The 26,059-nt window shown below is 32.5% G+C and overlaps 6 protein-coding genes across 6 annotated transcripts; 4 read left to right on the top strand and 2 right to left on the bottom strand.

Annotated features, from left to right (window-relative positions):
- LOC104758447 (DEAD-box ATP-dependent RNA helicase 34-like) lies at window positions 1,967-4,330 on the top strand. Its single transcript, XM_010481318.2, has 6 exons — window positions 1,967-2,388; window positions 2,842-3,163; window positions 3,258-3,365; window positions 3,454-3,573; window positions 3,677-3,844; window positions 3,933-4,330. Exons 1-6 carry the CDS (start codon window positions 2,090-2,092, stop codon window positions 4,122-4,124), a joined length of 1,209 nt encoding a protein of 402 aa, XP_010479620.1. The 5' UTR covers window positions 1,967-2,089; the 3' UTR covers window positions 4,125-4,330.
- On the top strand, window positions 4,502-6,271 carry LOC104758448 (nifU-like protein 5, mitochondrial). The gene is made up of 6 exons (XM_010481319.2): window positions 4,502-4,827; window positions 4,976-5,137; window positions 5,237-5,412; window positions 5,500-5,603; window positions 5,685-5,796; window positions 5,940-6,271. Exons 1-6 carry the CDS (start codon window positions 4,614-4,616, stop codon window positions 6,003-6,005), a joined length of 834 nt encoding a protein of 277 aa, XP_010479621.1. The 5' UTR covers window positions 4,502-4,613; the 3' UTR covers window positions 6,006-6,271.
- Window positions 6,306-6,849, bottom strand: LOC104758449 (photosystem II 5 kDa protein, chloroplastic-like). Its single transcript, XM_010481320.2, has one exon. It carries the CDS (start codon window positions 6,732-6,734, stop codon window positions 6,414-6,416), a length of 321 nt encoding a protein of 106 aa, XP_010479622.1. The 5' UTR covers window positions 6,735-6,849; the 3' UTR covers window positions 6,306-6,413.
- Window positions 9,650-11,859, top strand: LOC104758450 (nucleoprotein TPR-like). Its single transcript, XM_010481321.2, has 5 exons — window positions 9,650-10,429; window positions 10,515-10,802; window positions 10,889-11,035; window positions 11,133-11,354; window positions 11,429-11,859. Exons 1-5 carry the CDS (start codon window positions 9,938-9,940, stop codon window positions 11,759-11,761), a joined length of 1,482 nt encoding a protein of 493 aa, XP_010479623.1. The 5' UTR covers window positions 9,650-9,937; the 3' UTR covers window positions 11,762-11,859.
- Window positions 12,049-14,141, top strand: LOC104758451 (cinnamoyl-CoA reductase 1-like). Its single transcript, XM_010481322.1, has 6 exons — window positions 12,049-12,223; window positions 12,396-12,565; window positions 13,039-13,230; window positions 13,325-13,487; window positions 13,561-13,747; window positions 13,839-14,141. Exons 1-6 carry the CDS (start codon window positions 12,079-12,081, stop codon window positions 13,981-13,983), a joined length of 1,002 nt encoding a protein of 333 aa, XP_010479624.1. The 5' UTR covers window positions 12,049-12,078; the 3' UTR covers window positions 13,984-14,141.
- Window positions 14,493-16,842, bottom strand: LOC104758452 (probable sucrose-phosphatase 1). Its single transcript, XM_010481323.1, has 9 exons — window positions 16,725-16,842; window positions 16,474-16,549; window positions 16,070-16,372; window positions 15,883-15,984; window positions 15,607-15,801; window positions 15,230-15,520; window positions 14,949-15,135; window positions 14,804-14,850; window positions 14,493-14,712 (listed from the first exon to the last, which is right to left on the bottom strand). Exons 2-9 carry the CDS (start codon window positions 16,531-16,533, stop codon window positions 14,626-14,628), a joined length of 1,272 nt encoding a protein of 423 aa, XP_010479625.1. The 5' UTR covers window positions 16,534-16,549; window positions 16,725-16,842; the 3' UTR covers window positions 14,493-14,625.

Here is a 26,059-nt window from a genome sequence, read left to right on the forward strand (position 1 = left end):
TAAGAAAAACTTTGATTGACATTTATTTAAATATTATAATTAACATATATAAACTTAATTAAAATTTTAATTATTACGAATATGTAAATTAAAAAAGTTAATATGGTTATATAGTAGATGAGTTATAAAGAGGACATGTTGGAATTAATAAAATATTATAAAATTTGTGTTAACACGGATTAAATCCTTATTTAATTATTTATCAACACTACTAATATTAGAATATTTGACATAAAATCAAGTTGGTTTAACTAAAATTGTATAAAATAATTAAATCATTAGGAAAAATATGACTTAATCACAGTGTATAAATTACTGATTATGTATTTGGATCCCTTATTTTTTGCTATAATAATTAAAAATCAAAATAGAATCTCAAACACTAAACAAAACAAACTAAATATAACAAACAAATAGTCTTGAAGTGTATTGCGGGTTAAAATAATAATATAAATATTTAGTCGCACAACAACCGAAAAATTTAGTTATTCATCTATTTACAAAACATCTAATATTTAACAAATAGATACAACATAAAATAGAAATTATATGTCCGCGGTGTACCGCGGGTTAAAATCTAGTTAATATTATATAAATGAGTAAATGTATAATGTTATTACGGTAGAATTTAGCCTGTAAATGTGTTCATTATATCTATAATATTTCATTTATCCTAAAGTTGAAACATTTTATATTTACGTAATTTATATTTGTATGTATAAATTTTTGTAAATATCAATTGCAAATATCAACAATTTCTTCGATATTTGAAATTTTTTAAGTTCAATTGATTTATGAAAATTTTGGCTACAAGCAAAAATACCATGCAAATATGTCAATATTCCTTTTTTGAAATATTTGAATTTTTTTTTTGGACAAAAACATACTAGAAAATGTACATACTTTTATCCTAATTACCGACTTATGTTTAAATTAATGATAACATATATTCATATCATTAGATATAAATATAAATACTCATAAAATAAGATATTAACAAATATATATTTTAGAATTTTATCGATTTTTCTTCATTTCCACGATCTTGATCGATGTTATCCACATCTCGATAAAATATTATTTGAAAAGATTATTTATCAATAAAAAATATGCGAGAAGATTATATTAGGAGGGAAAAAAACCAAAACATGTTTGTTTTGAGTGCTCAAACAACCACTAATTTCCTAAGCTTGATAATTTTGTTTATAATTATAACATCTAAACCCAAATCACTTATTTATAACAACAAATCGACATATATTTTGTTTAATTGTGTAATTTAAACCCTCACCACTCTTTTATAATCCCAAAATTGAAATACAAATTTATTTAATTATAAAATCTAAACTCTGACCACTCTTTTATAAACTCAAACCAATATATAATTCTCTTTTGTTTAATTATAAAATCTAAACCCTAAACCTTACCACTTTTTTGTAAATCAAAACCGACATATAATTTCATTTAATTGTAAAATCTAAACCCTAACAACTCTTTTGTAAACTCAAACCAACATATAATTTCGTTTAACCCTAAACACTATTTTGTAACCCAGACCGACATATAATTTCGTTTCATTATAACATCTAAACCCTACCTATTTTTTTTTTTTTTTTTTTCGTCAACCATTGGCCACAACTGGCCGGCCCATTAACCAAATTCCTACATTCGTAGGAGCCGGAACTCGATCACGGGTGTGATGGTGCCTTCTACAAATGGACTTACCTCCTGCCACTGTACTAAGTTCACTTCACAACCCTACCTATTCTTTTACAAATCCAAACCAATCATTTGCTAATACTTCAACTTTTTAAACCTTTATTAATTTAGCTGATCCTTAATTTTCCAGATTGGTACGCGAGTTCCGAACTCTAAACCCGGTTATTAAAAAAGGGCCGGTTTAGTTTGATGATTTGAAAATTATACAAGAACCAAACAACCCCTACCTAAAACCCTTTGTTCTCAATCCAGACACTTTTTCTTCAGTTCTCTTCTCCCGACAAATTCGTCTTCAAACTTACAATAAGAACAAATATCTCATCTTCTCTTAATTCTAGAAGAAAGAAGAGAGATTTAAGAGTTAAGAATAATGGTGGCAGCGAAAGGAATCGATCGAAAAAGCGAAGGAGCTTTAGATGATGAGAATCTGGTCTTCGAAACGACCAAAGGGATCAAAGCAATAAAGAGTTTCGATGACATGGGGATGAACGATAAAGTGATCCGAGGGGTTTACGACTACGGTTACAAGAAACCATCTGAGATTCAGCAGAGAGCTTTTGTGCCTATTCTCAAAGGAAGAGATGTTATAGCTCAGGCTCAGTCTGGTACTGGTAAAACCTCCATGATTGCTATCTCCGTCTGTCAAATCGTCAACACTTCTTCTAGAAAGTGCGATTCTCTTCTCTTCTCTTCTTTCCCCCCTGAGATTGTAATCAAATTGAAACCCTTTTTTCCATATTTCCCAATTATTAATAATGGTCTTGCTCTGTGATTAGCATTAGTAACACTTGTTTATGGCTACAATATTTGTTCTGTGATTAATGGCCTTGCTCTGTGATTAGGATTTTGTTATTACATGGTTTTAATGATATTGCTCTGTAATTAAGAAGTGGAACACTTAAGACTGCGTTATCTGTTTTGCATTTGGTATTTACATGGTTGATTATGATTCTACTTTGCAATTTCTGATTTGTTACTACTCATAGTTAATGGTACTGCTTGGTGATTGGTGAGGAACACTTACTTTTAGGCTGCAAGATTTGTTTTTTTTTAACGCTTTTTACTAACCAACTTACTTTCATATTTACTAATGAAGTTGGTGTTTTTTTTTTTGGTTTGAAGGGTTCAGGCATTGGTGTTGTCTCCATCAAGAGAGCTAGCTTCACAAACAGAGAAGACTATACAGGCTATTGGGACGCATACTAATATTCAGGCGCATGCCTGCATCGGTGGTAAGAGCATCGGAGAAGACATCAGGAAGCTGGAGCGTGGTGTCCATGCTGTGTCTGGGACACCTGGTCGAGTCCACGATATGATAAAGAGAGGAAGCTTACAGACTAAAGCTGTTAAATTTTTGGTTCTCGATGAATCAGATGAAATGTTGAGTAAAGGTTTGAAAGACCAGATTTACGACGTTTACAGATCTCTTCCACATGATATTCAGGTTTTACAATCTCAACTGTGTGAATATTAGTAATTTGATTAATTCCAGTTTCTGTTGATAATATGAATCTAATCAAGTTGGTTTCTATTAATAGGTTTGCTTGATTTCTGCTACTCTTCCTCAAGAGATTTTGGAGATGCAAGAAAAGTTTATGACAGATCCTGTTAGGATACTTGTGAAGCCTGATGAATTGACTCTGGAAGTGAGTGTTTTTTCTTCTGACATTTTCATGCTTGCTAAGTTTTAGTTTCATCATGAAAAGCATAAATTGACAACTTTAAGTTTTGCAGGGAATCAAACAATACTATGTTGATGTTGATAAAGAAGAGTGGAAGTTCGATACTCTTTGCGATCTTTATGGAAGGCTTGTTATTAATCAAGCTATTATCTTCTGCAACACAAGACAAAAGGTATTAAAAAAAAACAGTTTCTCTTGTTCTTAAGCTTTGTTGGTCCCTATACTTTTGTCCATAATCTTAAAGTTTGATCTGTCTTTATATGTATATAAAAAAGGTGGATTGGCTTACTGAGAAGATGAGGAGTAGCAATTTCGTAGTCTCATCAATGCATGGAGACAAACGTCAAAAGGAGAGAGATGAAATCATGAACCAGTTTCGGTCATTTAAAAGCCGTGTTTTAATCGCCTCAGATGTATGGGCACGAGGGATCGATGTTCAAACAGTATGATATCTCTCTCTTTCTCTGTCATTTAACTATCAATGTCACTAAAACAACTTTGAAGTTGACATTAGAAATATCTATTTACTAGGTTTCACATGTCATCAATTATGATATACCAAACAACCCGGAGCTTTACATTCATCGTATTGGACGAGCTGGTCGTTTTGGTCGTGAAGGTGTGGCCATTAACTTTGTAAAATCTTCGGACAAGAAGGATCTCAAGGATATTGAGAAGCATTACGGTACTAAAATACGCGAGATGCCAGCTGATCTTGTCTAAATAATTTCGTTTCATTGAAGCTGAGGTTCAAGAATCAGTTTTAAAGAGAAGTTTTGTTCTTTCAACTTTTCTTTAAAACTTTATTGTGTTAGATATAGGCATAGAAGAAGCTCTTTCAAAACAATAATGTGCATCTAAAAATGTATACTTCACTTGGTTCTTGTAGGCTTGTAGCAACCAAATTAATATTATTGTTGCTCTCAACTCTCAAGGCTTGTCTCAAAGATTTTGTTCTTTATTTATAAATTATGATTCTTTGGTTTGGTAGAATTTGTAGAAGTAATGGTTCGGTTTAATCCGGTTAAAGTAATTGACGGTAACGATAACGGCAATTCACGGTAGATATTTATATATATACGGCAACGCCGTCGTCCTACACGTTATTTCCCACGTCGTACGAAGCTTCTCTTTCGCCGTCCTCCGTTCTGCGATTTTTTTTTCCGGCGAAACCCTAATTTGGTAAAGCTTAGGCAAACGAAGAAGAAGATTATGAAAGGGATTACAAGGCTTCTCAATTCTCTTTCGCGACGTACAGCTTCTGTAATTTATGCTCCTCCTCCTTCTTCTTCTCTCCTGATATCACATCGTCCTTTGTTTATCTCGGCGGCGACGACGCACTTGCCGACGAGTTTATTGGATTCTAGAACTACAAATGCTTCTCACAACTCTTTGAGATCTTCTTCGTTCCCCCGAAATTGGATCGGTATGATGTTTTTAGCTTTAACTGAGATTAGAGTTTTAGCTTATCAAAAAATGTTAAAAAAGGAGTAATCTTTGTTTCCTTATTCTTGAAATGAAATGAATTTGAAAAATCTTATCTTATGGTTTGGAATTGGTGTTTATGGGAACAGTGCAAAGGAGGACAATGTTTATACAAACACAATCAACACCAAACCCTTCATCTCTCATGTTCAATCCTGGTAAACCAGTTATGGAAATTGGAAGTGCTGATTTCCCTAATTCTCGTTCTGCTATGGGTTCACCTTTGGCCAAAGACATTTTCGCCATTGATGGTATTCTTAGCCCTTTTTTTATTTTGCTACAAATATGTACATTTGTTAGTTCCTTACTTGATCTTTGTTTAGTGGCTAAAGATTACTCTGATGATGCAGGTGTTGTTAGAGTTTTCTATGGGTCAGATTTTGTTACTGTAACAAAGTCAGATGATGTAACATGGGATGTTCTCAAGCCTGAGATCTTTGCAGTGATAATGGACTTTTACTCATCTGGTCAGCCTTTGTTTCTCGACTCACAAGCTACAGCTGCCAAGGATACCGCTATTCACGAGGTAGGCTTCCAAAATGTTCTTCAAGATTTTAGTAGATACCAACTTTGAATGCCAAATGATAAAATTGTTTTTCTCAACTGCGATTAGGATGACTCTGAAACTGTGGCAATGATCAAGGAACTCTTGGAGACGCGTATCCGACCATCAGTTCAAGATGATGGAGGGGATATCGAGTATTGTGGATTCGATACGTAAGTTTTTTCTATGATTTTGAGAAATTGTTTTGGAAGATCTGATTCTTTTACCTTATCAGAGGTTTATGTTTTGATCAGGGAAACTGGTATAGTTAAGCTTAGAATGCAAGGAGCTTGTAGCGGTTGTCCAAGTTCATCTGTTACTTTGAAATCAGGAATTGAGAATATGCTGATGCATTATGTATCTGAGGTAAATAATGCTGATAAGGAGAGAGGTCTTACCATTCATCAGATCTCTTATGTTTTCTGGTCTTCATCATGATCTTGTTATAGTCTCTTGTTTTGTTTATAATTCATCAAGATGACTCACCAAAGTGTTTGTGCCAAAAACAGGTCAAAGGCGTTGAGCAAGAATTTGATGGTGAAGAGGAGGTAACATCGTCTGGACCATTGGAGTAGAGTAGCAGAATGCGGAAATGCATCAGAAAGAAACTTGAGATTTGTTGTTGCTCTTCAATATACAGAAGAAGAAGAATAAAACCAGAGGTACATTAGTGTTGTCTTCTCCTCAACCTGGCAGCCTAAGAAAACTATAGACAACTGGGAAATCATTGGGACTCCTTATATAACCCGAACAACTGATTTTTTTTTAATGGATTATACTGCTTTTATTGTGCGTTCGGTTGTAAAGATTTGTTGCCCAAGCTTAAATATTTTTTTGCTGATTTGAAGTTATTTAAGGTTTGTGATCGCATTAACTACATCAACAAAGAGGGTTTTTATAGATTTGATCAAAATATGATCATTACAAACCACACTGAGAAAAGTTTTACTGACATAAATACAGAGGCTGGTTAAATAGCGAATTCAGTTACGGCATATCCTGGCCGTAGGCATTGTGACACAGACAGGAGCATACTTCTTCTTTGCAGCCTCTGTTCCTCTCTTTGGCTCATCGTCCGCCATTGCCACCTTGGCTAAGGAACACACAGCCGCAGCTGCAGCTGTGAACACCAGATCCCTTCTCATCTTCATGCTCTGTTCTTGCTTCTTGTTCTCCAAGCTTGTTGTGTTCTCGCTGGTGGAGGCTTTGACGACGGCGAGGCTTCTTCTGCTGTTGCCGGAGATGTTTGCCGGAAGCTTTGAGACGGTAGGGAGAAAAGGAGGTGTCATGGTCATTGACGCCATTGCAAAGTGGTAAGTTAATTTTCCCACGTGTGATCTTCTTGATCTCTCTCGCTGTTTATCTGATGGGTTGGTGACTTGTGTTTAAAAAGTTGGGGAACAAGAAAAGAATTGATATTTGAGGGATTATGAATTTATGATACATTTCCTTATCCAAAATATGAATTTATTTCAAATGGGTTGTTGCTAGTTTGCCACGTATCTTTGTCCTATCCTCTTTTTGGCTTTTTGCATACATAACGATGAGCTTTGTGGCCGTTTGATCAAAAGCTTAAGCCCCTTTCTAAAGAGAGTGCTAGAAGCTTTTTTATGTAGTGTCCAGAAGATTTAAGTTCATTCTTGTTTTGTGAAATAAATCTCGATTTTTTTCAACAATACAATCTTTTAAAAAAGAAGCAAAAAAGGTCCAAAGCTCAATTCATTTCTTCGAACACCAACCAATACGGATGACAATAGTCTCAGTGGCCACAACCTTTTATTCTGGCCCAAACAGAACTAAAATTAAATTCGGAGGTGCTTTTATTCCATTTTTTAAAGTAATTCGGAGGTGCTTCTATTCCATTTTAACCGGTGGAAGAAGTTATTTGGGATTAAAAAATTAAATTTCAAGTTGTATTTGTTTGTTAATTTTGTTTAGTTTTAAGATCCAAACAAATGTAATTGTTTTTGAAACCAAAATAATTTTAAATATGAATCAGCTGGAACTTTGATTTATCAGGTATTCAAATTATAATTTTTATTTAATTTATTCTGATTCTTTATTTTAAAGAATTTAAAAATTAAAATATCATTAATTCGGTAGTACACGAATAAAACATTATTTTATTATTTTGTTAATATTATCAATATTAAAATAATAGATATATTTAATAAAGTTGATTAAAATTAATATTATGTACAAAATCAAATTATCTCGCTGATTAATTTGTTTGGATCTTAAACAAATTTTAGTGTTGTAGTTGCTGATTTGAAGATACAACTTGGGATCTCGTTGATTTGCTGATTTGTTATTGGATCTTAAGATTTATATAATTATCTCGCTGATTAATTTGTTTGGATCTTAAGATTTGTTGCCAAGCTTAAATATTTTTTTGCTGATTTGAAGTTATTTAAGGTTTTTTATCGCATCAATGGATGATTCAACTACATAAACAAAAGAGTTTTTATAGATTTCATTAAAATATGATCATTACGATTTTACGAACCACACTGAGAATAGATCATATAACAATATTAGTGTTTAAGATTAATTAATATTACTCCATGACTACATATTGATTTGTTTGGATCGGATTTATTTTGGAAGTTCAAAAAAAATACTCAAAACATAATTTGTGCAATAAGAAAAAATAAATTTTAGGTAGTGCTGTACCAATTGTTAGTGTAAGATATTTCTAAAAATAATATATTTTAGAGTGAACACCGCATGAAAACTTAAAAATGAAGAAAACAATCGCTTAGACTCTTATTTCCATATAATTACTCAGGCAGAGAGAAGTGGTAAACTAGTTTAATGAGGTTCACCTTCAATGTTGTTCTTAGCAAAGTATTCATAAGTATCTACAAGATATTTGGGCTTAGAAGGATCTATGTTAATTTCTATAAAAGCAGATCTAAATTTTGGAAATTCTATGCTATGTCCAATCACTACTTTTCCTACATATAAAATGTAAAGAGAGACCTAGACAAACCATTGAGATATTCATAAAAATACATTTATTTAAGTTACATTAACAACATATGAATGTTTATAATTACATATATAGATATAAAATTTAATAATTTAAATATATGTTGTTAAAAACTAAAAATAGAATTTAAAACAAAATTTATGCAATTTTAGGCGGTTTAGGTGGTTATCAAGGTGTATGCTGAGTGCCTAGCGCCTAAGCGGCCACCTAGACCGCTTTTTTGAACAATACAAATTACTAACCTACATATTTCTAATATCTTTTTAAATATTTTTGTCTGTTATTTTGTAATTGCTTTTTATTTGTTGGAATGGTGAATTTCAATAATCTTTACTCAAATTTTTGTAGATTCATTATAAAAATTTTAAACACTAAAATACATATTTTTTTTGTTTATTATCTATATTATTGATATATTAAACCATATTTGTTCCTTATCACGTTAAAATTCTTTGGCACAGCTCTGTCTATTTAGAACACCCCAATAAAGTGAGAGAAAATTAGAATACTTTTGATTTTCTATTATGTTTTTTTAATAGAGATAATTTTCAGTTACAATATAACTATAGATTCAACCACTAAGTTCAAAGGTGAAAAATAGTTGATATTTAAACAGCAAGTATAATAAAATAATTTTTAATTTTTAAAGGAAATTTGAGTTATTTCTGAATCTTGAATAAGGAATAAGTATATTTTTCGTCTGGAATGATGCCATTAAACTGTAAATATGACTCAGAGTAAAACAACCATTGAGTTTAGAGGTAAAAGATAGCTGATATACAACATATTAAAAAAAAAACTTTTAACTTTGAATTGAATTTAAGTTATTTTTGAATCTTAAATAAACAAATAAGTGATATAGTATATTTGAATAAACTCTATTTAAAAAGTAGAAAACAACAACTGGTAGTCGTTGACAAAAAAAAAAAGAAAAAGAAAAAAAAAAACACCCACTAGTCACTATGTATTTTTAATGAGATATCCAATGAGGTTCTTTGGTAATAAAAAAGGGGTAGAAAGAGGAAGCAGCGGTTTCATCACGAACTTTGACACACACACACTTAAGACTTAAACACACAACAAAGAACACAAACACAGCAACACAGCTTTTATTTGAAAATGGCTCCACTTCACGAGGCTTCTCTCTCCCTTTCCTCCTTATCTTTCTCGCCGTAGGCTTTACTCGAGAACCAGACCCCCAAAGATCTCATTATATATATACACAACACAACACAACACACACATTGGTTATTAAAAACAAAAATAAAACACAATTTTTTTTTAAATTACCAACCTTTGATGATTTCTCCAATGTCGTTGTCTCTTCTCTTCTCTGCTTTCGAGTGATTCTATTTTTCCAACGGTAACAAAGGCTTTATTTTTCAAAACCCGACAGAGAAAGACCAGACCTTTCTTCTTCCTTCTTCTTCTTCTGACAATAACCATCAGACAAGAGACAAAAAGACAGATACTTCCCCTGCTTTTGTTGTTTGTTAAAGTCGGCGGTGCATAAAAATGGAGAGAAGAAACGAAGCGATGATGATAAGGAAATCGAAGTGGCAGTATTCTCCGACGCCGAGGATTCTTCAGTTGCCACGTAGGTATAGTGTTCGACGATGTGCCGCAAAGGGCTTAAAGACTACACCCTCTTCTTTGTCTCAGAAGGATCCGGGAGTGAAACTGGAGGTTCTGTTTCACCAAGAGAGGACTTTTGATCGAGGGGCATCGGTTGTGATGGTGAATGATAAAGGCGGTGAGGAAGAAGGAAGGAGAAGAGGGAAAGTTGCAGACGGGAGAGAGATTGGTGGGACTAGGTTGTCTTCTTCTTCTTCTTCTACTGCGGTTGATGAAAAAGTTGAGGAGGCTAAGTGGAGGTTTCAAGCGGAGATGTTGAGATCAGAGTGTAATTTGTTAAGAATAGAGAAAGAGATTGCTTTGAAGAAGATGGAGAGGAGGAAGAAACGGATGGAGAAGACGCTTAGATCTGCTGTTCTTACTCTTCTGTCCGTAAGTCAAATCTGATGTTTTGGTTTGTTTGTGTTGTGTTTTGTGAATTTTTTTGAGACTGAAGCTGTGTTTTATGTTCATTTAGGGGAAACAGAGAATCTCAGAAGGGACGAAAGAGAGCAAGGCTATGGAAGATGAGATTAGCTATTTGGTTGAGAAACTGAATGAGTTAAAGTCTCCAAAAGTTAAAGACATGGAAGCTAGAAACTGCAGACATAATTTTGATAAGAAAGCTTCTGTTTTAAGGAAAGAGCTAGAGAGGTTCGACGAATCAGTTTCCGAAGAGGTTTGTGTCAAAGGGATTCAGAAAATGGCTGAAGCTAGCTTCTCTGTCCGTTCTGATCAAGTCACTCTAAGGAACAATAATGGCAATGTGAGTTAGACATAATTCACTGTAAATGGCCTTATTAGTCTTTTTTAGCATGGTTTTAAATTTTGATGTTTTTTTTTTGGGTGCAGATAGATACATTGAGTAGTAAAATGGAAGCTTTGTCGAAAGGGGTATTGTTAGAAAGAATGGAGAAAGAATATGGATCAAGTCTCTTTGCATCGACTACAAGCTCTGTCTCCAAATGTATTGATCGTCAAGATGCCATGTATAGTAAGGTAGATTTGTGAAAGCAAACTCTCTACTCTCTTCTTACTATATGATGAGGTCAAAAATGAAGTTTGTGAAGATTAATGTTTTACGTTTTTTTGGCAGGCAATAAAAGCGCACGAGGAAAAGAAAGACTGCTCTAGACAATGCAAAGCAGTTATGAGGAAGATCGCAGATGAAGTAAGAGCTGAAGCAGAGCAATGGTCACAAATGCAAGAGATGTTGAATCAAGTGAGGAAAGAAATGGAGGAACTTCAATCTTGTCGTGATTTCTGGCAAAACCGCGCTCTCGAATCAGATTCTCAGTTACAAAATCTGAATTCCTCGGTAAGATATAGTTCTCATTTCTGAAATATAGCATAAGTCGGCCGTGACTTAACAAACGTCCAAATGTTTTTTAGGTTGAAGGGTGGCGAAGAAAGGCGTTATCATCAGAGAAAAAGTTGAAAAACCTACAAGCAGAGGTTTGTGGTTTACAAGAAGAGATCAAGAGAATGAGGAAGGAAGATAAGTTAGAAGAACCGGAGAAGAGTAAATTGCCATCAGAGTCGGAGAAGAGGGTATTGATTTGTCGGTTGAAAGAAAACCGACATAGCAACAACGGAGATGGGTCTAAACACAGCGAAGGAAGAACAGCGAAACCGTCGAGCTCCTCTAGACCGCCTTTGAGGGAAGTTAAGAACAACAGTTCAGTCACATCAAGGCATAGAAACTCCAATGTCATGAAAATGTAGCTTTCTATATCTTACAAAAACCGGTTTTTTCTTTAAAACCGATGAAGTATTGATTTTTTTGTTAATGAAATAAGTCTATGAATAAACGTACGGAGGAGATTAAGAGGAGTCACACACTTGGTAGAGAAAAATCCCGAGGAAAACTCTAACCAACTCTTTCCTAAAAATGGCGCGCTTTGAAACCCCAAAAAACAAAACAGGAAAAAAAATAAAAAGGCAGAAACGCTAAGAATATCTCAGTATTGAAGAATTCAAAACAGAGAAAGAAAAAGAAAAAGAGACATAGTTTGAGGAGAAGAAGATCTGAAAGAAGAAGAATGAGCAGCGAAGAAGAGAAGACAGAGTGTGTGAAAGAAGAAAAGACAGTTTGTGTGACAGGAGCTTCAGGTTACATTGCTTCATGGATTGTTAAGCTTCTCCTTCTCCGCGGCTACACCGTTAAAGCCTCTGTTCGTGATCCAAGTCCGTCTCTTTTCTCTATTCCAATCTCTTCCAAAATTTTATAACGGATTTATATAGTTTCTCTTAGGTTTAGATAGATGGCTCATGTTCAAGATTTGTTTCTTTTTTTGTTGTTGTAATGATTCGAGATTCATAGATTTGTTTACTTTGTATATATGGTTAAATGGAACAGATGATCCAAGGAAAACAGAGCATTTGCTTGCATTGGAAGGAGCAGAGGAAAGGCTAAAATTGTTCAAAGCAAACTTGTTAGAAGAAGGCTCTTTCGATTCAGCAATCGATGGTTGCGAAGGAGTTTTCCACACCGCATCACCATTCTACCACGACGTCAAGGACCCTCAGGTCTCTCTCTCTCTCTCTCTCTCTCTCTCTCTCTCTCTCTCTCTCTCTCTCTCTCTCTCTCTCTCTCTCTCTCTCTCTCTCTCTCTCTCTCTCTCTCTCTCTCTCTCTCTCTCTCTCTCTCTCTCTCTCTCTCTCTCTCTCTCTCTCTCTCTCTCTCTCTCTCTCTCTCTCTCTCTCTCTCTCTCTCTCTCTCTCTCTCTCTCTCTCTCTCTCTCTCTCTCTCTCTCTCTCTCTCTCTCTCTCTCTCTCTCTCTCTCTCTCTCTCTCTCTCTCTCTCTCTCTCTCTCTCTCTCTCTCTCTCTCTCTCTCTCTCTCTCTCTCTCTCTCTCTCTCTCTCTCTCTCTCTCTCTCTCTCTCTCTCTCTCTCTCTCTCTCTCTCTCTCTCTCTCTCTCTCTCTCTCTCTCTCATCTTGGCGCATTCTCTTGTTCTTATATCTTCCATTTTTGGTTGATTTGTGTTTTGGTCTTCACAGGCTGAGTTACTTGATCCAGCGGTGAAAGGAACAATCAATGTTCTAAGCTCATGTTTGAAGACTTCCTCTGTTAAGAGAGTTGTCTTAACCTCATCTATAGCAGCTGTTGCTTTCAATGGAATGCCTCGAACACCCGATACCATAGTTGACGAATCTTGGTTCGCCGATCCTGAATATTGCAGAGCTTCCAAGGTAAAATCAATATGAAATCTGGTTGCGTGATGTTGAAGTTATTACTCTGTTTTTGCTGAATCACTGTTTTTTTTTTTTTGGTCCTTTTCAAAAGCTATGGTATGTACTCTCCAAGACATTAGCTGAAAACGCAGCGTGGAAATTCGCGGAAGAGAACGATTTACAGCTGGTTTCGATAAATCCAGCTATGGTGATTGGTCCTCTCTTACAGCCCACGCTAAACACTAGTGCTGCTGCAGTACTAAGCTTGATCAAAGGTAAAGGAAAAACAGAAGGATTGGTTTGGTTCACACACGTAATAAGCTTTGAACATTGGTTTTACATTTTCAGGAGCACAGACGTTTCCTAATGCGACATTCGGGTGGGTTAACGTTAAAGATGTAGCCAACGCTCATATTCAAGCGTTTGAGAACCCAACTGCTAATGGAAGATACTGTCTAGTGGAGAGAGTTGCTCATTACTCTGAAGTTGTTAACATTTTGAATGATCTTTACCCTGAATTCCAACTCCCTGAGAGGTAAGTGTTTTCGTTTTTAATGTCAAATAGACATTGTTAGATTATAAGACAAGATTTTTGACAAGAATCAATTGAAACCTGAATGTTGCAGGTGTGCAGATGAAAAGATATATATTCCAACATATAAAGTGTCTAAAGAGAAAGCAGAGTCTCTTGGGGTTGAGTTTGTGCCATTGGAGGTTAGCATTAAAGAAACTGTAGAGAGTTTGAGAGACAAAGGGTTCATCAGACTCTAAGTTTCATCCCCCAAAAAGGATTCAAACCAGAACCAGACTTGGATATGTTTGTTTATTTCTGAATCACATGTTTCTTCTTTTTTGTTTATGTTTATTTTTTTCTTAAGTCAAATTTGGAGTGTGTTGTTGCCTATGATATCGTGGACATATTTTCATCATTTTGGACTGATGGAATTAAACTATTTTTCTCATTGGAATTTGCATTTGCATGATGTTTCCTTTTTGAAGTGGTTACAATATAATATAGCCCATAGTCAAATTTATTACCTATTTATCTTTTCCTTTAGTCTTAGCAAAATTATTAGGTTACCTATATAAAACATTTTTTTTTTGAAGTAGTAGTTGACATTTCTCAGACTAGTACCACTCACTATATTTTTTTTTATTGTTAACAGTTCATTCACTCAAATGGAAACTGACACATGTTTGCTAAATTATAATCTACGTAGTTAGTGTATTTTTGGATATAAATATAACGTATAATAAAAATCCTTAAATAAACTCCGAATTCTCTTATACTCCGTATTATATATCAAGAGACACACATAACTTATTTAATTAGATACAATCAACTAACCTTACCAAAAAAGAAGATATCTTTGTTTGTTGCAATGTTTTAATGGAATATCCCAAAAAAAAGATTCAGATGATCCAGTTGCTATCATCCTTTATCTCTGTTTCTTCCGACCATATTTGCTGCACATGTTCCCACACAAAGCCTTCTCCATCCTGAAAAATTTAATATCAGTTTCAATCCTCAAGAAACAGAACCTACAACTTCATACCAGTAGTGTATGATGCCCTCTTAATCATCTCTTACCTTTGAGGTGAATTTGACAGTTGTTGTGCAGCATTTCCTCTCATCCCCTGCAGTATCCACAATTCGAATATTCAACGATTAGGGAAGATACTAATATGGCATGTATGTGTGTCAGTGTAACATATTAAAGCTTCTTTTTAACTACCAGTCTGCTCCCACTTATCAAGCTTTACTATCCACGTCCCTGGCATTGTGTCTGTTGCTAAGACCTGATCTGTCCAAACCCGAAACTTCTTCCCTTTTTTGTCTCCATAGTACTTGCCAAGCTCATCAATGGTGTCTCTGAGAGATCTTTCAGCACCAGATGGATGAACAAAGACACCAGCAGGATGCTGAAGTGGTTTGACAAAGGATAAAACAATCATTAATAAAGTCTCTTCCATCGATACAGATATATAAAGAGAGAATAAAGGTTAATATACTCACACATGAAGCTTTGAGGCTTGCTGTGTATGTCTCACAGTTCTCAACTTCACCTCGTCTCCATCTCTCGTAGAACAAGAAAAACTTGACAACCTCATGACCCGGGTTCACATTATCCATCTTACATTCTAAGAAATCAGAAACATCTCTCGGAGAAAGATTTGGACCGACCTTAAAGTGACCTATGGCTTCTATAATCCCACCAGCACACCTCTCAGACGCATGGATTATGTTTGTATTGTCTTTCGCGTTTTCAGCGTACCACTCCAACAACTCTTCTTGAGCATTGCTTACCTATGAAAAAAAAACAAAGAGAAGACCATAAAACATGGAAACTCAATTGCGCAAAAACAGAAGATTACACCGCACGTAAAACCAGCCATGACACCATAAACATTGGGAATGGTGAATAGTTCAGTATCGTTTCCAGAGTCCCCACAAGCAAGAGTGTTAATAGGGAGCTTTCCTTCAGCCTTGAGCTTCTTTAGCAGATAAGCAAGAGCTTGTCCTTTTCCTCCACCTTGTGGTAAAACATCGAAAGCGTTTCCTCCACTGAAGATTATTTTGATATCCAACTGAAAATGACACAAACAAGTTGTATAAAGCAACAAACAAAGACAACAAGAGATCAGGCAAAGTTCTGTAAGATATCTTACACCACGTTTCTCCAACCGCTGAGATAGCTCTTTAGTCACTGCCTGAACCTTACTCTTATCAATATGAAAGCTAAGCTTGTGTGGCCTCTGTTCAGTTTCACTCTGCATCCAATGATCACACTCTCTGGTCACTATATGGACAAGTAAGTAACATCACGTATATGGTGAGATCATATATATAGAGTACCTGAAGAGTTAACTCAGGGAACTTGCTGGTTTCTTCTTGGACAATTCCTCGGTCCCATTTCTTGTTCAAGATTTCGATCCATTCATCATCACGAACCATGGAGTTACCATAAGCAATCTCAGTTCCTACAGATGTAATGATAACATCAGGTGTTAACAGAGGTCTCTGTTTTCTCAGTTTCTTGTACATTGTTGGTGCTCTTCCCGTTGAGAAAACAAGAAGAGAGTCGTGGCGATAAGCGTCTTCCCACAATGAATTGAACCTCAGTAACGATAGATTCTCAGGATCGTTATGATGATCAACCTGCAGAATTCAAAACCAAAAACATGTTACACATCAATCAATCTAGCAATCAAAGAATCAAGATTTAGAGCAGAACAGAGTCGTTAGTGGCGTTTTTTTACCATTGTTTCATCAAGATCTGAGACTATCATTAGACGAGGAGGAGATGTTAACCGCTCCATGATTACAATAAGAGTCCTGAAGATTGATAAAGATTACATAAAGCACGAAATTTTAGAATCTAACGAAACCTAAAGATCACAATACAATTACGATTCTTGAAAGCTAAAACTTTGACGATTAGATCTTTGATTAATCTATAGATAAAACCGTAAAGGTTCTGACTTTAGGGTGATCTGAGATCGAGACAAACCTGAGGGTTGCGAAAGCACGGTTTGGTGTAAGAGGAGAAGCGAAGAAGATTTGGGTTTGAGATGAAGAAAGAGTGAGAGAGTGCAAGCGCAGCGAAGAGCGGGGGAAGAACAAGTCAACCTTTCCCCTCAAAATTATATTTAAATTTGTTTTTGTTTCCACGAAATATTATTTTGTTTATATATGACCTAACTCATTTGTTCTCTTTTTCCACGTTAACATACTTATTTAAATAAAAAATAATATATATTTTTATATATTTAGAGTGAATAGGTGGAATGGAAAATGTATTATATGAAAATGACATACTGTATATTTAAAAACAAATAAATATGAAAAGAAATTTAACCATTTAAGTACAATATTACGCATACGTTATGATTAGAATATAAATTTTTTGTACGAGCATCAAAATGGAATAAAAGATATGCGATTTCAAATAAAAACTAGATAATAATCCGCGCTGATAGCACAAAAGAAATTTTTATTTTATTTTGTTATTTGTTAATATTATGTTTATGTTGTATTATTCATTTACATGTTATATAATATAGTACTATATAGTGAATTTTGATTAATATTAAACTACTAATAGGTAGGCCTAGAAACTACTACCGATACCCGTATTGGACCCGTTTTTTGGTTTGTATCCGTCCCGAAAAAGGTATCCGCAGCTTTAAGGTCGAGTGAAGGATATAATAATTATATTATCCATGAGTATCGGATATTAATTTAATTTTTGAGCGTCTTGTTACCCGTCTCATTACCCGTTTTATTACCCGACTCATAAATACACGTTAATATTTTGTAGAATAATGTTACCAGCGTGAGAAAATATTTATGTAAATTTAGATTTGTTTGTTACAAAATAATAGTAGAAAATTTATTAATTATATACATTTTATAAAATTATATACTTAATTTACTTAAGGTCATACTCTGATTTCGACCCGTAGTTGGTAATACTATTTTGGTTTGGTGCAATATCAAATTCGTTAATTATACGTTCGGCAAAGCCAAAAAAATCCAATAAAACATGTATTGACCCGTGATTTGGTATTACAAATTGATGTGATCGTGTTTAGAGATCTTAATATACCAAATTTACAAATTTGTAATACCAAGGAGCTGAGAGAAGGTATAGTTAGCCAATCCATCCGCCAGACGATTAGCCTCTCTATAACCATGAGAAATTCGGACAATCCAGTCCTTAAAGATAAAGCCATAGCAAATGCGTACTAGGGTAGACAAGGCACATATGTATACTATCAATATTACTAGATCTGGACCCGCACGTACGTGCGGGAATCTTTACAAAAACTCAGTTTTCTTTTTTTTTTATACTATTTTCAGTATTATTATTATTATTGCTTTATACCAAAGTTGTTTATCTTTTAAAAAAAGAATTGCTATTCTTTATAGTTATTTAGACAAAGTTTATTATTTGTCTATAGAGAATAAAGGAGAGTAGAAAATGTGTTGTGAGTGTAGTATAGAAAATTTGTTGTGAATGTAATATAGTTTGTTCGTTTGAGGAAAATCATAACTTTCTCCATCAACTATACTATTTAAATAGTCGGCTTGTATCAATTTAAACTATTTTATAGCGACTCGAACTCGAAAACTACATGCATAATGTACTCTCGAGTATTCTCCAAGTTAGTGTAGAATTTTATAGAGCATAGGATTAAGATACAATTTTTTATTTTTGGGGAAAAGATTAAGATACATATAATAGATTAATTACACTACAAATCCTATAATTTATATTTATTATATTTTTTAACTCCTACATAAAAGTTACGGGTTAACAATTATGTGTTGGGCTCGATTTAGCCCAAAACAAAATCTCTTTCTAATGCCCAATAAAACAAAGTAATCGAGAAGCATTTTAATTTTCCCATACAAACTCACAGAAAGAAAATCGAAACAAATTCTGGTGACAGTCCGACTGTAAGAGACAAAATCTTTTATAACGTTATCTTTTATAATGTCAATGTTCTCACCCGCAGCCTACATGGTATCAGCAAATCTATCCCATAATATACAGATTACCCGATTATCACTGCGGATTTAAACCAAAATCTTGTAATATACTTCTTTATATATCAATATATAGGTTTTGTTATAAATAATTTCCCCCTTACCTTGTGTCCCGTAGCTCCACCTCTAATCTCTTAGAAACCTTTCCATTGTTATCACTTGTTTTCCTCACACCAATGATCACGACTTGGCCAACCACATCTACATGTGTAAAAGAATTAAATTCATATAGTGATATATATCGAAATAATTATTTACAAACTTTTCTGAAACTAACATACGGATTAAGATGTTTTCATTGAGACCATCTTCAGCAGTTATGCTTTCAAAGCTCTACAGGTCCAAATACCAATCAGTCTCGGCTTATGATTGTGGTGTTAGTAAAGGACATCTTGAAAGCATGTTTTGTTGTCCTATACTTCTCCATAGACTTAGTCAGCTGAAAATTCTCCAGAAACCTCCACTCTCCAGCAACTATCATTTTGTGGAACTTGTTAACATGATTTTTTTTTAACAGTGGCATGGATTAGAGTTCCCTATAGTCAGCAAATAATATATTATTAGTCACGTAATCATATATGGGTTTAACAAATATAAGTGGATAGAGTAAATGAATAGAATCTCACCTCAACATCTGATAAGATCATTGCTAAGGTTTTCCCAGTTTAAATCGTATATTGTCTCCACGAATGAACGATCCGCACTTGGATCTTCCAACTCGTCTTGAAAGTTTTATGTTAGCAAGACTCGTGATTCCATTACTTGCAGCCATTTCTGTATGAAGTGGTTATCGTTGATATTGTTTTATGATATCTTGTATTCGCCGAACGAATTATATATAGTTGTACAGTTTCCAATTAATTTGCGAGTAAATGAGCAAATAAGAATGGTAAGTAGGAGTTATTTGGTGTAATATTTTCTTGTTAGTTTTGGAAACATTGCATCCGATAATTTTGTTAATTTGTTATTATTTCATATTTAGAATTGCCTTAATTTGTGTGACTGAGACATAAGGGTAGTTTCCCTTTTTTAACAGTAGTGATATACGAAATTTTGCTAATTTTTGATTTTACATAATTATTAAAGACTTAATTTGCGTGAGTGAGTATGAAGACATAAATGTATATTTGCTTTCCATTATTATTGGTACTAGATTCGGACCCGCACGTACGTGCGGGTTGATTTCAAAAAATTAAGATTATTATCATGTTTGCAATATTTACGTATGTGCGGGATAATGTTTATAAACATATTTTTAACGAATATTAGTAACATTTATAATCTAAACTCTTATCAGTATAGCATTTGATATGTTATTGTTTTTTTAGACGAAAATAATGATCATATATGTTTTGATTTTTTAGACGAGAAGTATAAACAACTACAATTAAAAAGAGTAAGACGAATATAGAATGTTTATATCTTGACAGAAAAACCGTCACGTCCCATATATGTCATGTTTATTCTATTTCATAACTGTGATTTTAAAAATACTTTATCCATTTGAGATTGTATATTTTAGTCTAACATATAAAGAAATAGGTAGAAGATTTGGATGGGATATTCATACTTCATGTACTTTTTGTTTGGATATTTAATTTTTACAAATTAGTGGACATTATACAATTTTTCTTTATATTTCTCATTATCTATCAAATTGGATAAAATCTGCCATAATGATTAAAATTCCTAAACTTGATGACCTAAATTGTATAGCGTGACAAACCCACATTGATAGACTTACTTTGTAATAGTTTTGCTATTTTTTTACTTGCCACCCAAAAACCACATGAGCAATGTTTGTATTCGCCGTGTTGAATTTGCAAAACCCGTGGGTAACATGTATTTCAATAAAAAAAATTATCTATAAAATATGTCTTAAGAGATTTCATAAGAGATTATTTTATGTTTTGATAGACTAAAACTCAGTAAGATATTCAAAAATACTCAAATTTATTTCATTCCAAATTGCTCGTACTCAAGTTAGATTTTGAGAATAAAATATAGCTATTAAAAAAAAGAATTGTAGCCTGTTACCCAAAATTTTATATATTCATGTGTGAAAAGAAGTGAAACTATTCCTCTTTAAATTTGATATTTATTCATTAGTATTTATTAACAAAACTTATCCTTATGCACTAACACAGTTACGGTAATTATGTTGGTATGATAGGTTCTTTCGTTTTAGTTGGTAAGATAGCTTCTTTTTGCCCCAAAAAAAAACTTGGTATGTTTAGTTCTATATTTATGCAATCGAATTAAAATTGATTTCTATATGTTATGTAAAATTGATAATTACATTTCCAAAATTTTATTGTAGGTTATTGGTTTCGTATAAGTTTGGATATGCAATTCTAACCAATACTCTAAAATATGTTTTGTTTGATTGCCACAATTTAAATAACACAAATTAAATGAAAATAAACAAAAAGTGAATTTACAATTTAAAAATAATTTTGTAAAATATATTAATAAACATTTTGATTTTTTATACCGCACATATATACACATATATACCTATGCTATATGTGTGGATGGTTGCACAAATCTACTATACAATTATATTAAGTAGAATCAATCACTTCAGAATTATATTATTGATAATTAGTCCTTTGTCAATACTCCTTCACGTTTCACCTTACATGTTTTTTTCTCCTTGACACCATATGTAGTAACAACATTTGTTCTTTTTACCGCATGCAAACATATATATACATATAAATATTAAAATCATGTCTGAAAAAAATATTAAAACCATGCGTGACAAAAAAATATTAAAATCATTTATATATTGGCATTTTCACGTATTTTGTTTGGTAGGAAGTACCTCCAAGTATCTATATTGGTATCTTTATGTATCATTAATAATATATAAAATGAAAATATCAATTTAAAATTTCAAATCTTAATTAAAGATACTACTATTTTTCATAGTTATGATAGTCTTAAGATATAATTTCATAAACAAAACAACACATTTGGTTGTTAAATGGTTAGGATTTTGTCAACAATGATATAAATGATAACCCTTCTCAAGGATGAAAAATATTAGAATACTAAAAGCATAAAAACCTTAAAAGAGTAGTTCAAAATAGAACAAAAACGCCACACATATATTTTTTTTGAGTTAAACATGAATTTTTGAACTCTGTAAAAAAATAGAATTCAACATAAATTAGTTTCATATTAAAAAAAGACTTAGAAAAGAAGTATGCATACTAAATACTTTATAAATTCAAACCATTGTTTATAATTGATGATTTTTTTATTATTTTATCTGATAAAACGACATATCCCCACTGGTTTGAAAAAGCTTGACATCATAATTTGGATCTGCCATCGTTGGTAGCCATTTTGATATACAAAATTAGATATTTCAAGTAGGATCGGGTACAAAGCTCTTTGTCTAACGATGGTTATATTTATAGTGGAGGTCAGCGATTCCATTAATAGGATAAATGCAATTGATACCATATATTTTCATAACAAAATTATTTTTTTGTTCCTGTATTTACGATTTTTTGAATTGAAAATGTCTATAATTTAGGTGATAGTAATTAATATTGTGTGCACATTTGGTAAGTAGATATATATTTCTAAAGATTTTGAATTTGATCCTAATGACTCATATCCTAAACAATTCAAATATGGTTGATATTTAAATTCGTAACTGTTAAGATTCGGATTATGGAATTTTTGAATGCTAATTATTGTTATTTACTTGTTTGAATGCTAATTATTGTTGTTTACTTGTTTGAATGCTAATTATTGTTGTTTACTTGTTTGAATGCTAATTATTTTTGTATGTCGTAAATGTTGTTTACTTGTTTCCCTTTTTGTGCTACTAATTATAGGTCTGTTTGGATACATGTTTACCTTATACAGTTCTTCTATTAATTGTATATGTTTGGCTCTGAGTTATATATATCCTTATTCTGTTTTAAATGACATTTCATGTAATAATCTCTTAATCTATGTCAACTTATTAAAAATGCTTCCCTTTTAATAGTATAGATTCGTTTTTTTAAGGTATACAATATCTTAGTAATTATAGTAATAGTTAATATTTCTTATTTAGAGAATTATGTTCTGTTAGGAAAGATTTCGATTTATTGGACCATTGTATTTATTACGCATCTTGATAACGGGTTATTGGATTTGGGCCACTCGTGTAACCACTAATTCAAATTTCGAGCTTTTATTGTGAAAAGACTTTGTTTGTTTATACTATTAATTAATCTCACTCCAGACACATTATACATAATCCGAATTAATTAAACCCCGGTCAGAGAAGGATCCGCGCTTTTTCACGGCCAAAATTACTTCAATGTCCTTCTTATCTTATATGCTTTTTAATTTATTCAGGGTCATTTTATGTCATATATTCTCAAGTTTCATTTTGCCTTGTAAATAATGCTTCCCTTTTAATAGTATAGATACACTTAGTATTGTTTATATAGTGAATATTGTGTATAAACATTTAGCCAATTAAATAGTTTGTTATTATTTTCTAAGATTTATGAAACAATAAATAGAGTTTTATTATTTTGTAAACAAATCTAAACTTTTCTTTTGTTAGTTATTAGAATAATTAAAATATAATAGCATTTTCGTAATATGTCACATTGTCACATCAGAACTGGTTAAATTTTTAGCAACATAGCTTAAATAAGTATATAGATATATTTTAAAAATATAAACAATGTTGTATCCTAATTTTAATATATATTTGTTATTATTAAATGATTTATATATGTAAATATTTCATCTTAGTTTTATAAATAAATTTAAGTTTTATAATTTTCTAAATAGTTTGTTATTATTTCCTAAGATTTCTGAAACAATAAATAGAATATGTTTAATTATTTTGTTACATAATTTTGAAATAATTTTATTATTATTTATTAAATAATTTCGAAATTATTTTATTAATGATTTCTTGTAATCTAATAAATTAATAATTACTATTTTTTTGGATAATCATTTTCAGGTTACAACAAATTAATATTAAGATTCTGTTATTATATTTTGTATTAGAAAACAGTGGCATTTTATGTAATATTTTATATGGAGTAGGGTTATTTGTTTAAAGAGTTGTTTAAATAAGTATATAGATGCGTTATATGGAGTAGGGTTATAAAGCTAACATATAATCTAATTTTATTGAAGTTTGGGTCTCTTGTAGTCACACGATATATCAACTCTACATCAATCACCAAAGTAATGGACTGCCTAAACCCAAAAGAAACTTTTGTCCCAAAAGGATTACATAAAGATAAGTTGCAAAATATATTTGAATATACAACTTCAGAACCAAGTAAAGATAGCTGCACTAAATGAAACTTTCATGATTTTGATGCTTTCAAAACTGTAATCCCTATAATTTTTTATGTCTAAATCTCTTATTTGTTGCACTTATATATAGTGTCTTGTTCATTTAGTGGTTAAGATCTATATGGTTTTGCTAAAATAAGATAGTCTAGGTTGGGCTTGTAATGTTTAAGTTCTCATTTTCATTAAGAATTTCATGTTATACTAGATAGTTTTATTTGATAGTCTAGGTTTACAATGTTTGCGTAAACTTTACTGTAATCTGTTAGTTATAAAATAATAGTAAAATTTTTATTTGATTTACTCTATATATTTTATAATCTTTTATATTTAATTTACTTAATTTCATACTTTGATTTTTAACCCAGTACATGATATATTATTCAAATCCATGAATTATATGCATTTAGTAAAACCCATAAAATAAAATAAAACCTGTATTGATATTAGATATATATTATATTGAATAAAATCTAATATTTGTGATTTCTTTGATTTTAAAGATGTCACGCATCGATGTACAGTGCAAAAAAATATTTAATAAATTAGATATATCTTGTTTTTATTTTTAAAATCTAAGCAATGTTGTATCTTAGTTTTAAAATAAATATGTCATCATTAAAAAATTTAGTGATGCAAATATTTAATTTTATAAATATAGTTAAGTTTTATAATTCTTCTAAATAGTTTGTTATTGTTTCCTAAGATTTTTGAAACAATAAATGAAATCTGTTAAATAATTTTGACAATATTGTTTTATTATTTTATAAACTAATATAAGATTTTATTTTGTTAGTTATTCAATTAATTAAAATGCAATTGTATTTTTTTAATATATCACATGATAGTAGGGTTAAACTTCTAACAACATTGCTTATATAAGTATATAGAGATTGATAAATGAGAAAATTATCAATATGGGTACTTTTCATAAACTTGTTGCCAAAACAGGTACTTATAGAGTTCTAGAAGTAGTAGTAAGTAACATGTATTGTACTAAACCTTGAAAAAAGAAAACGTTCTGGTCCAAAGCAGCAATGTGCTCAATATCATCTTCATTCAAGACCTAAGTCAACAAAGAAGAGGTGAATCAATTTACACAACCACTAATAGTTTTTTTTGAAGCAACCCTAAAAGCTTGAATAAAAACGGCACCTTTACCTTAATTAGACCTGCGATTCTAAAAGAAATTAATGAATTTTCCCATGTCCAAGTTGCTCTTTTGTGAATTTTTTAATCTTTTGTATATCAGACGACAATTGTGTGGTTAGGAAAGGGCTTACCTGAGAAATTGATATCCCTATGTCTCTCTCTCTCTCTCTCTCTCTCTCTCTCTCTCTCTCTCTCTCTCTCTCTCTCTCTCTCTCTCTCTCTCTCTCTCTCTCTCTCTCTCTCTCTCTCTCTCTCTCTCTCTCTCTCTCTCTCTCTCTCTCTCTCTCTCTCTCTCTCTCTCTCTCTCTCTCTCTCTCTCTCTCTCTCTCTCTCTCTCTCTCTCTCTCTCTCTCTCTCTCTCTCTCTCTCTCTCTCTCTCTCTCTCTCTCTCTCTCTCTCTCTCTCTCTCTCTCTCTCTCTCTCTCTCTCTCTCTCTCTCTCTCTCTCTCTCTCTCTCTCTCTCTCTCTCTCTCTCTCTCTCTCTCTCTCTCTCTCTCTCTCTCTCTCTCTCTCTCTCTCTCTCTCTCTCTCTCTCTCTCTCTCTCTCTCTCTCTCTCTCTATTCTATCTTTTCAAATTTTTCTCTATCATAATTTTTAAGCTCGCTTCTTCTTCCAAAGAGTTCTCGATAACCGGAGAATTTGATTTCAGGACCTGTAGATTTGATGAAATTCTTGTTTGAATTAATCAAAGGTGAATTTGGTGAGATTGCTTTGCCTCTTTTAAAATGACCTATGTTTCTTCCATGTCTCGTGCCACACGAGTCGTATGTTTTCTTCTCTTTATGTTTGTTTCGTCGAAGGCAAAACTT

Source organism: Camelina sativa, chromosome 17 (genome assembly GCF_000633955.1).
Source record: "Camelina sativa cultivar DH55 chromosome 17, Cs, whole genome shotgun sequence".
Lineage (NCBI taxonomy): Eukaryota > Viridiplantae > Streptophyta > Magnoliopsida > Brassicales > Brassicaceae > Camelina > Camelina sativa.

Coding starts and splice junctions, on each gene's coding strand:
- LOC104758448 (XM_010481319.2), top strand. CDS start 4,614: ATGAAAGGGATTACAAGGCTTCTCAATTCTCTTTCGCGACGTACAGCT. Junction 4,828..4,975: donor GTTCCCCCGAAATTGGATCG/GTATGATGTTTT, acceptor TTATGGGAACAG/TGCAAAGGAGGACAATGTTT. Junction 5,138..5,236: donor AGACATTTTCGCCATTGATG/GTATTCTTAGCC, acceptor CTGATGATGCAG/GTGTTGTTAGAGTTTTCTAT.
- LOC104758447 (XM_010481318.2), top strand. CDS start 2,090: ATGGTGGCAGCGAAAGGAATCGATCGAAAAAGCGAAGGAGCTTTAGAT. Junction 3,164..3,257: donor CTCTTCCACATGATATTCAG/GTTTTACAATCT, acceptor TTCTATTAATAG/GTTTGCTTGATTTCTGCTAC. Junction 3,845..3,932: donor GAGGGATCGATGTTCAAACA/GTATGATATCTC, acceptor TCTATTTACTAG/GTTTCACATGTCATCAATTA.
- LOC104758450 (XM_010481321.2), top strand. CDS start 9,938: ATGGAGAGAAGAAACGAAGCGATGATGATAAGGAAATCGAAGTGGCAG. Junction 10,803..10,888: donor TAAGGAACAATAATGGCAAT/GTGAGTTAGACA, acceptor TTTTGGGTGCAG/ATAGATACATTGAGTAGTAA. Junction 11,355..11,428: donor TACAAAATCTGAATTCCTCG/GTAAGATATAGT, acceptor AATGTTTTTTAG/GTTGAAGGGTGGCGAAGAAA.
- LOC104758449 (XM_010481320.2), bottom strand. CDS start 6,734: ATGGCGTCAATGACCATGACACCTCCTTTTCTCCCTACCGTCTCAAAG.
- LOC104758452 (XM_010481323.1), bottom strand. CDS start 16,533: ATGGAGCGGTTAACATCTCCTCCTCGTCTAATGATAGTCTCAGATCTT. Junction 15,521..15,606: donor CCAATGTTTATGGTGTCATG/GCTGGTTTTACG, acceptor TTTTTTTCATAG/GTAAGCAATGCTCAAGAAGA. Junction 15,136..15,229: donor CAAGCCTCAAAGCTTCATGT/GTGAGTATATTA, acceptor AAACCACTTCAG/CATCCTGCTGGTGTCTTTGT.
- LOC104758451 (XM_010481322.1), top strand. CDS start 12,079: ATGAGCAGCGAAGAAGAGAAGACAGAGTGTGTGAAAGAAGAAAAGACA. Junction 12,224..12,395: donor AGCCTCTGTTCGTGATCCAA/GTCCGTCTCTTT, acceptor TAAATGGAACAG/ATGATCCAAGGAAAACAGAG. Junction 12,566..13,038: donor ACGACGTCAAGGACCCTCAG/GTCTCTCTCTCT, acceptor TGGTCTTCACAG/GCTGAGTTACTTGATCCAGC.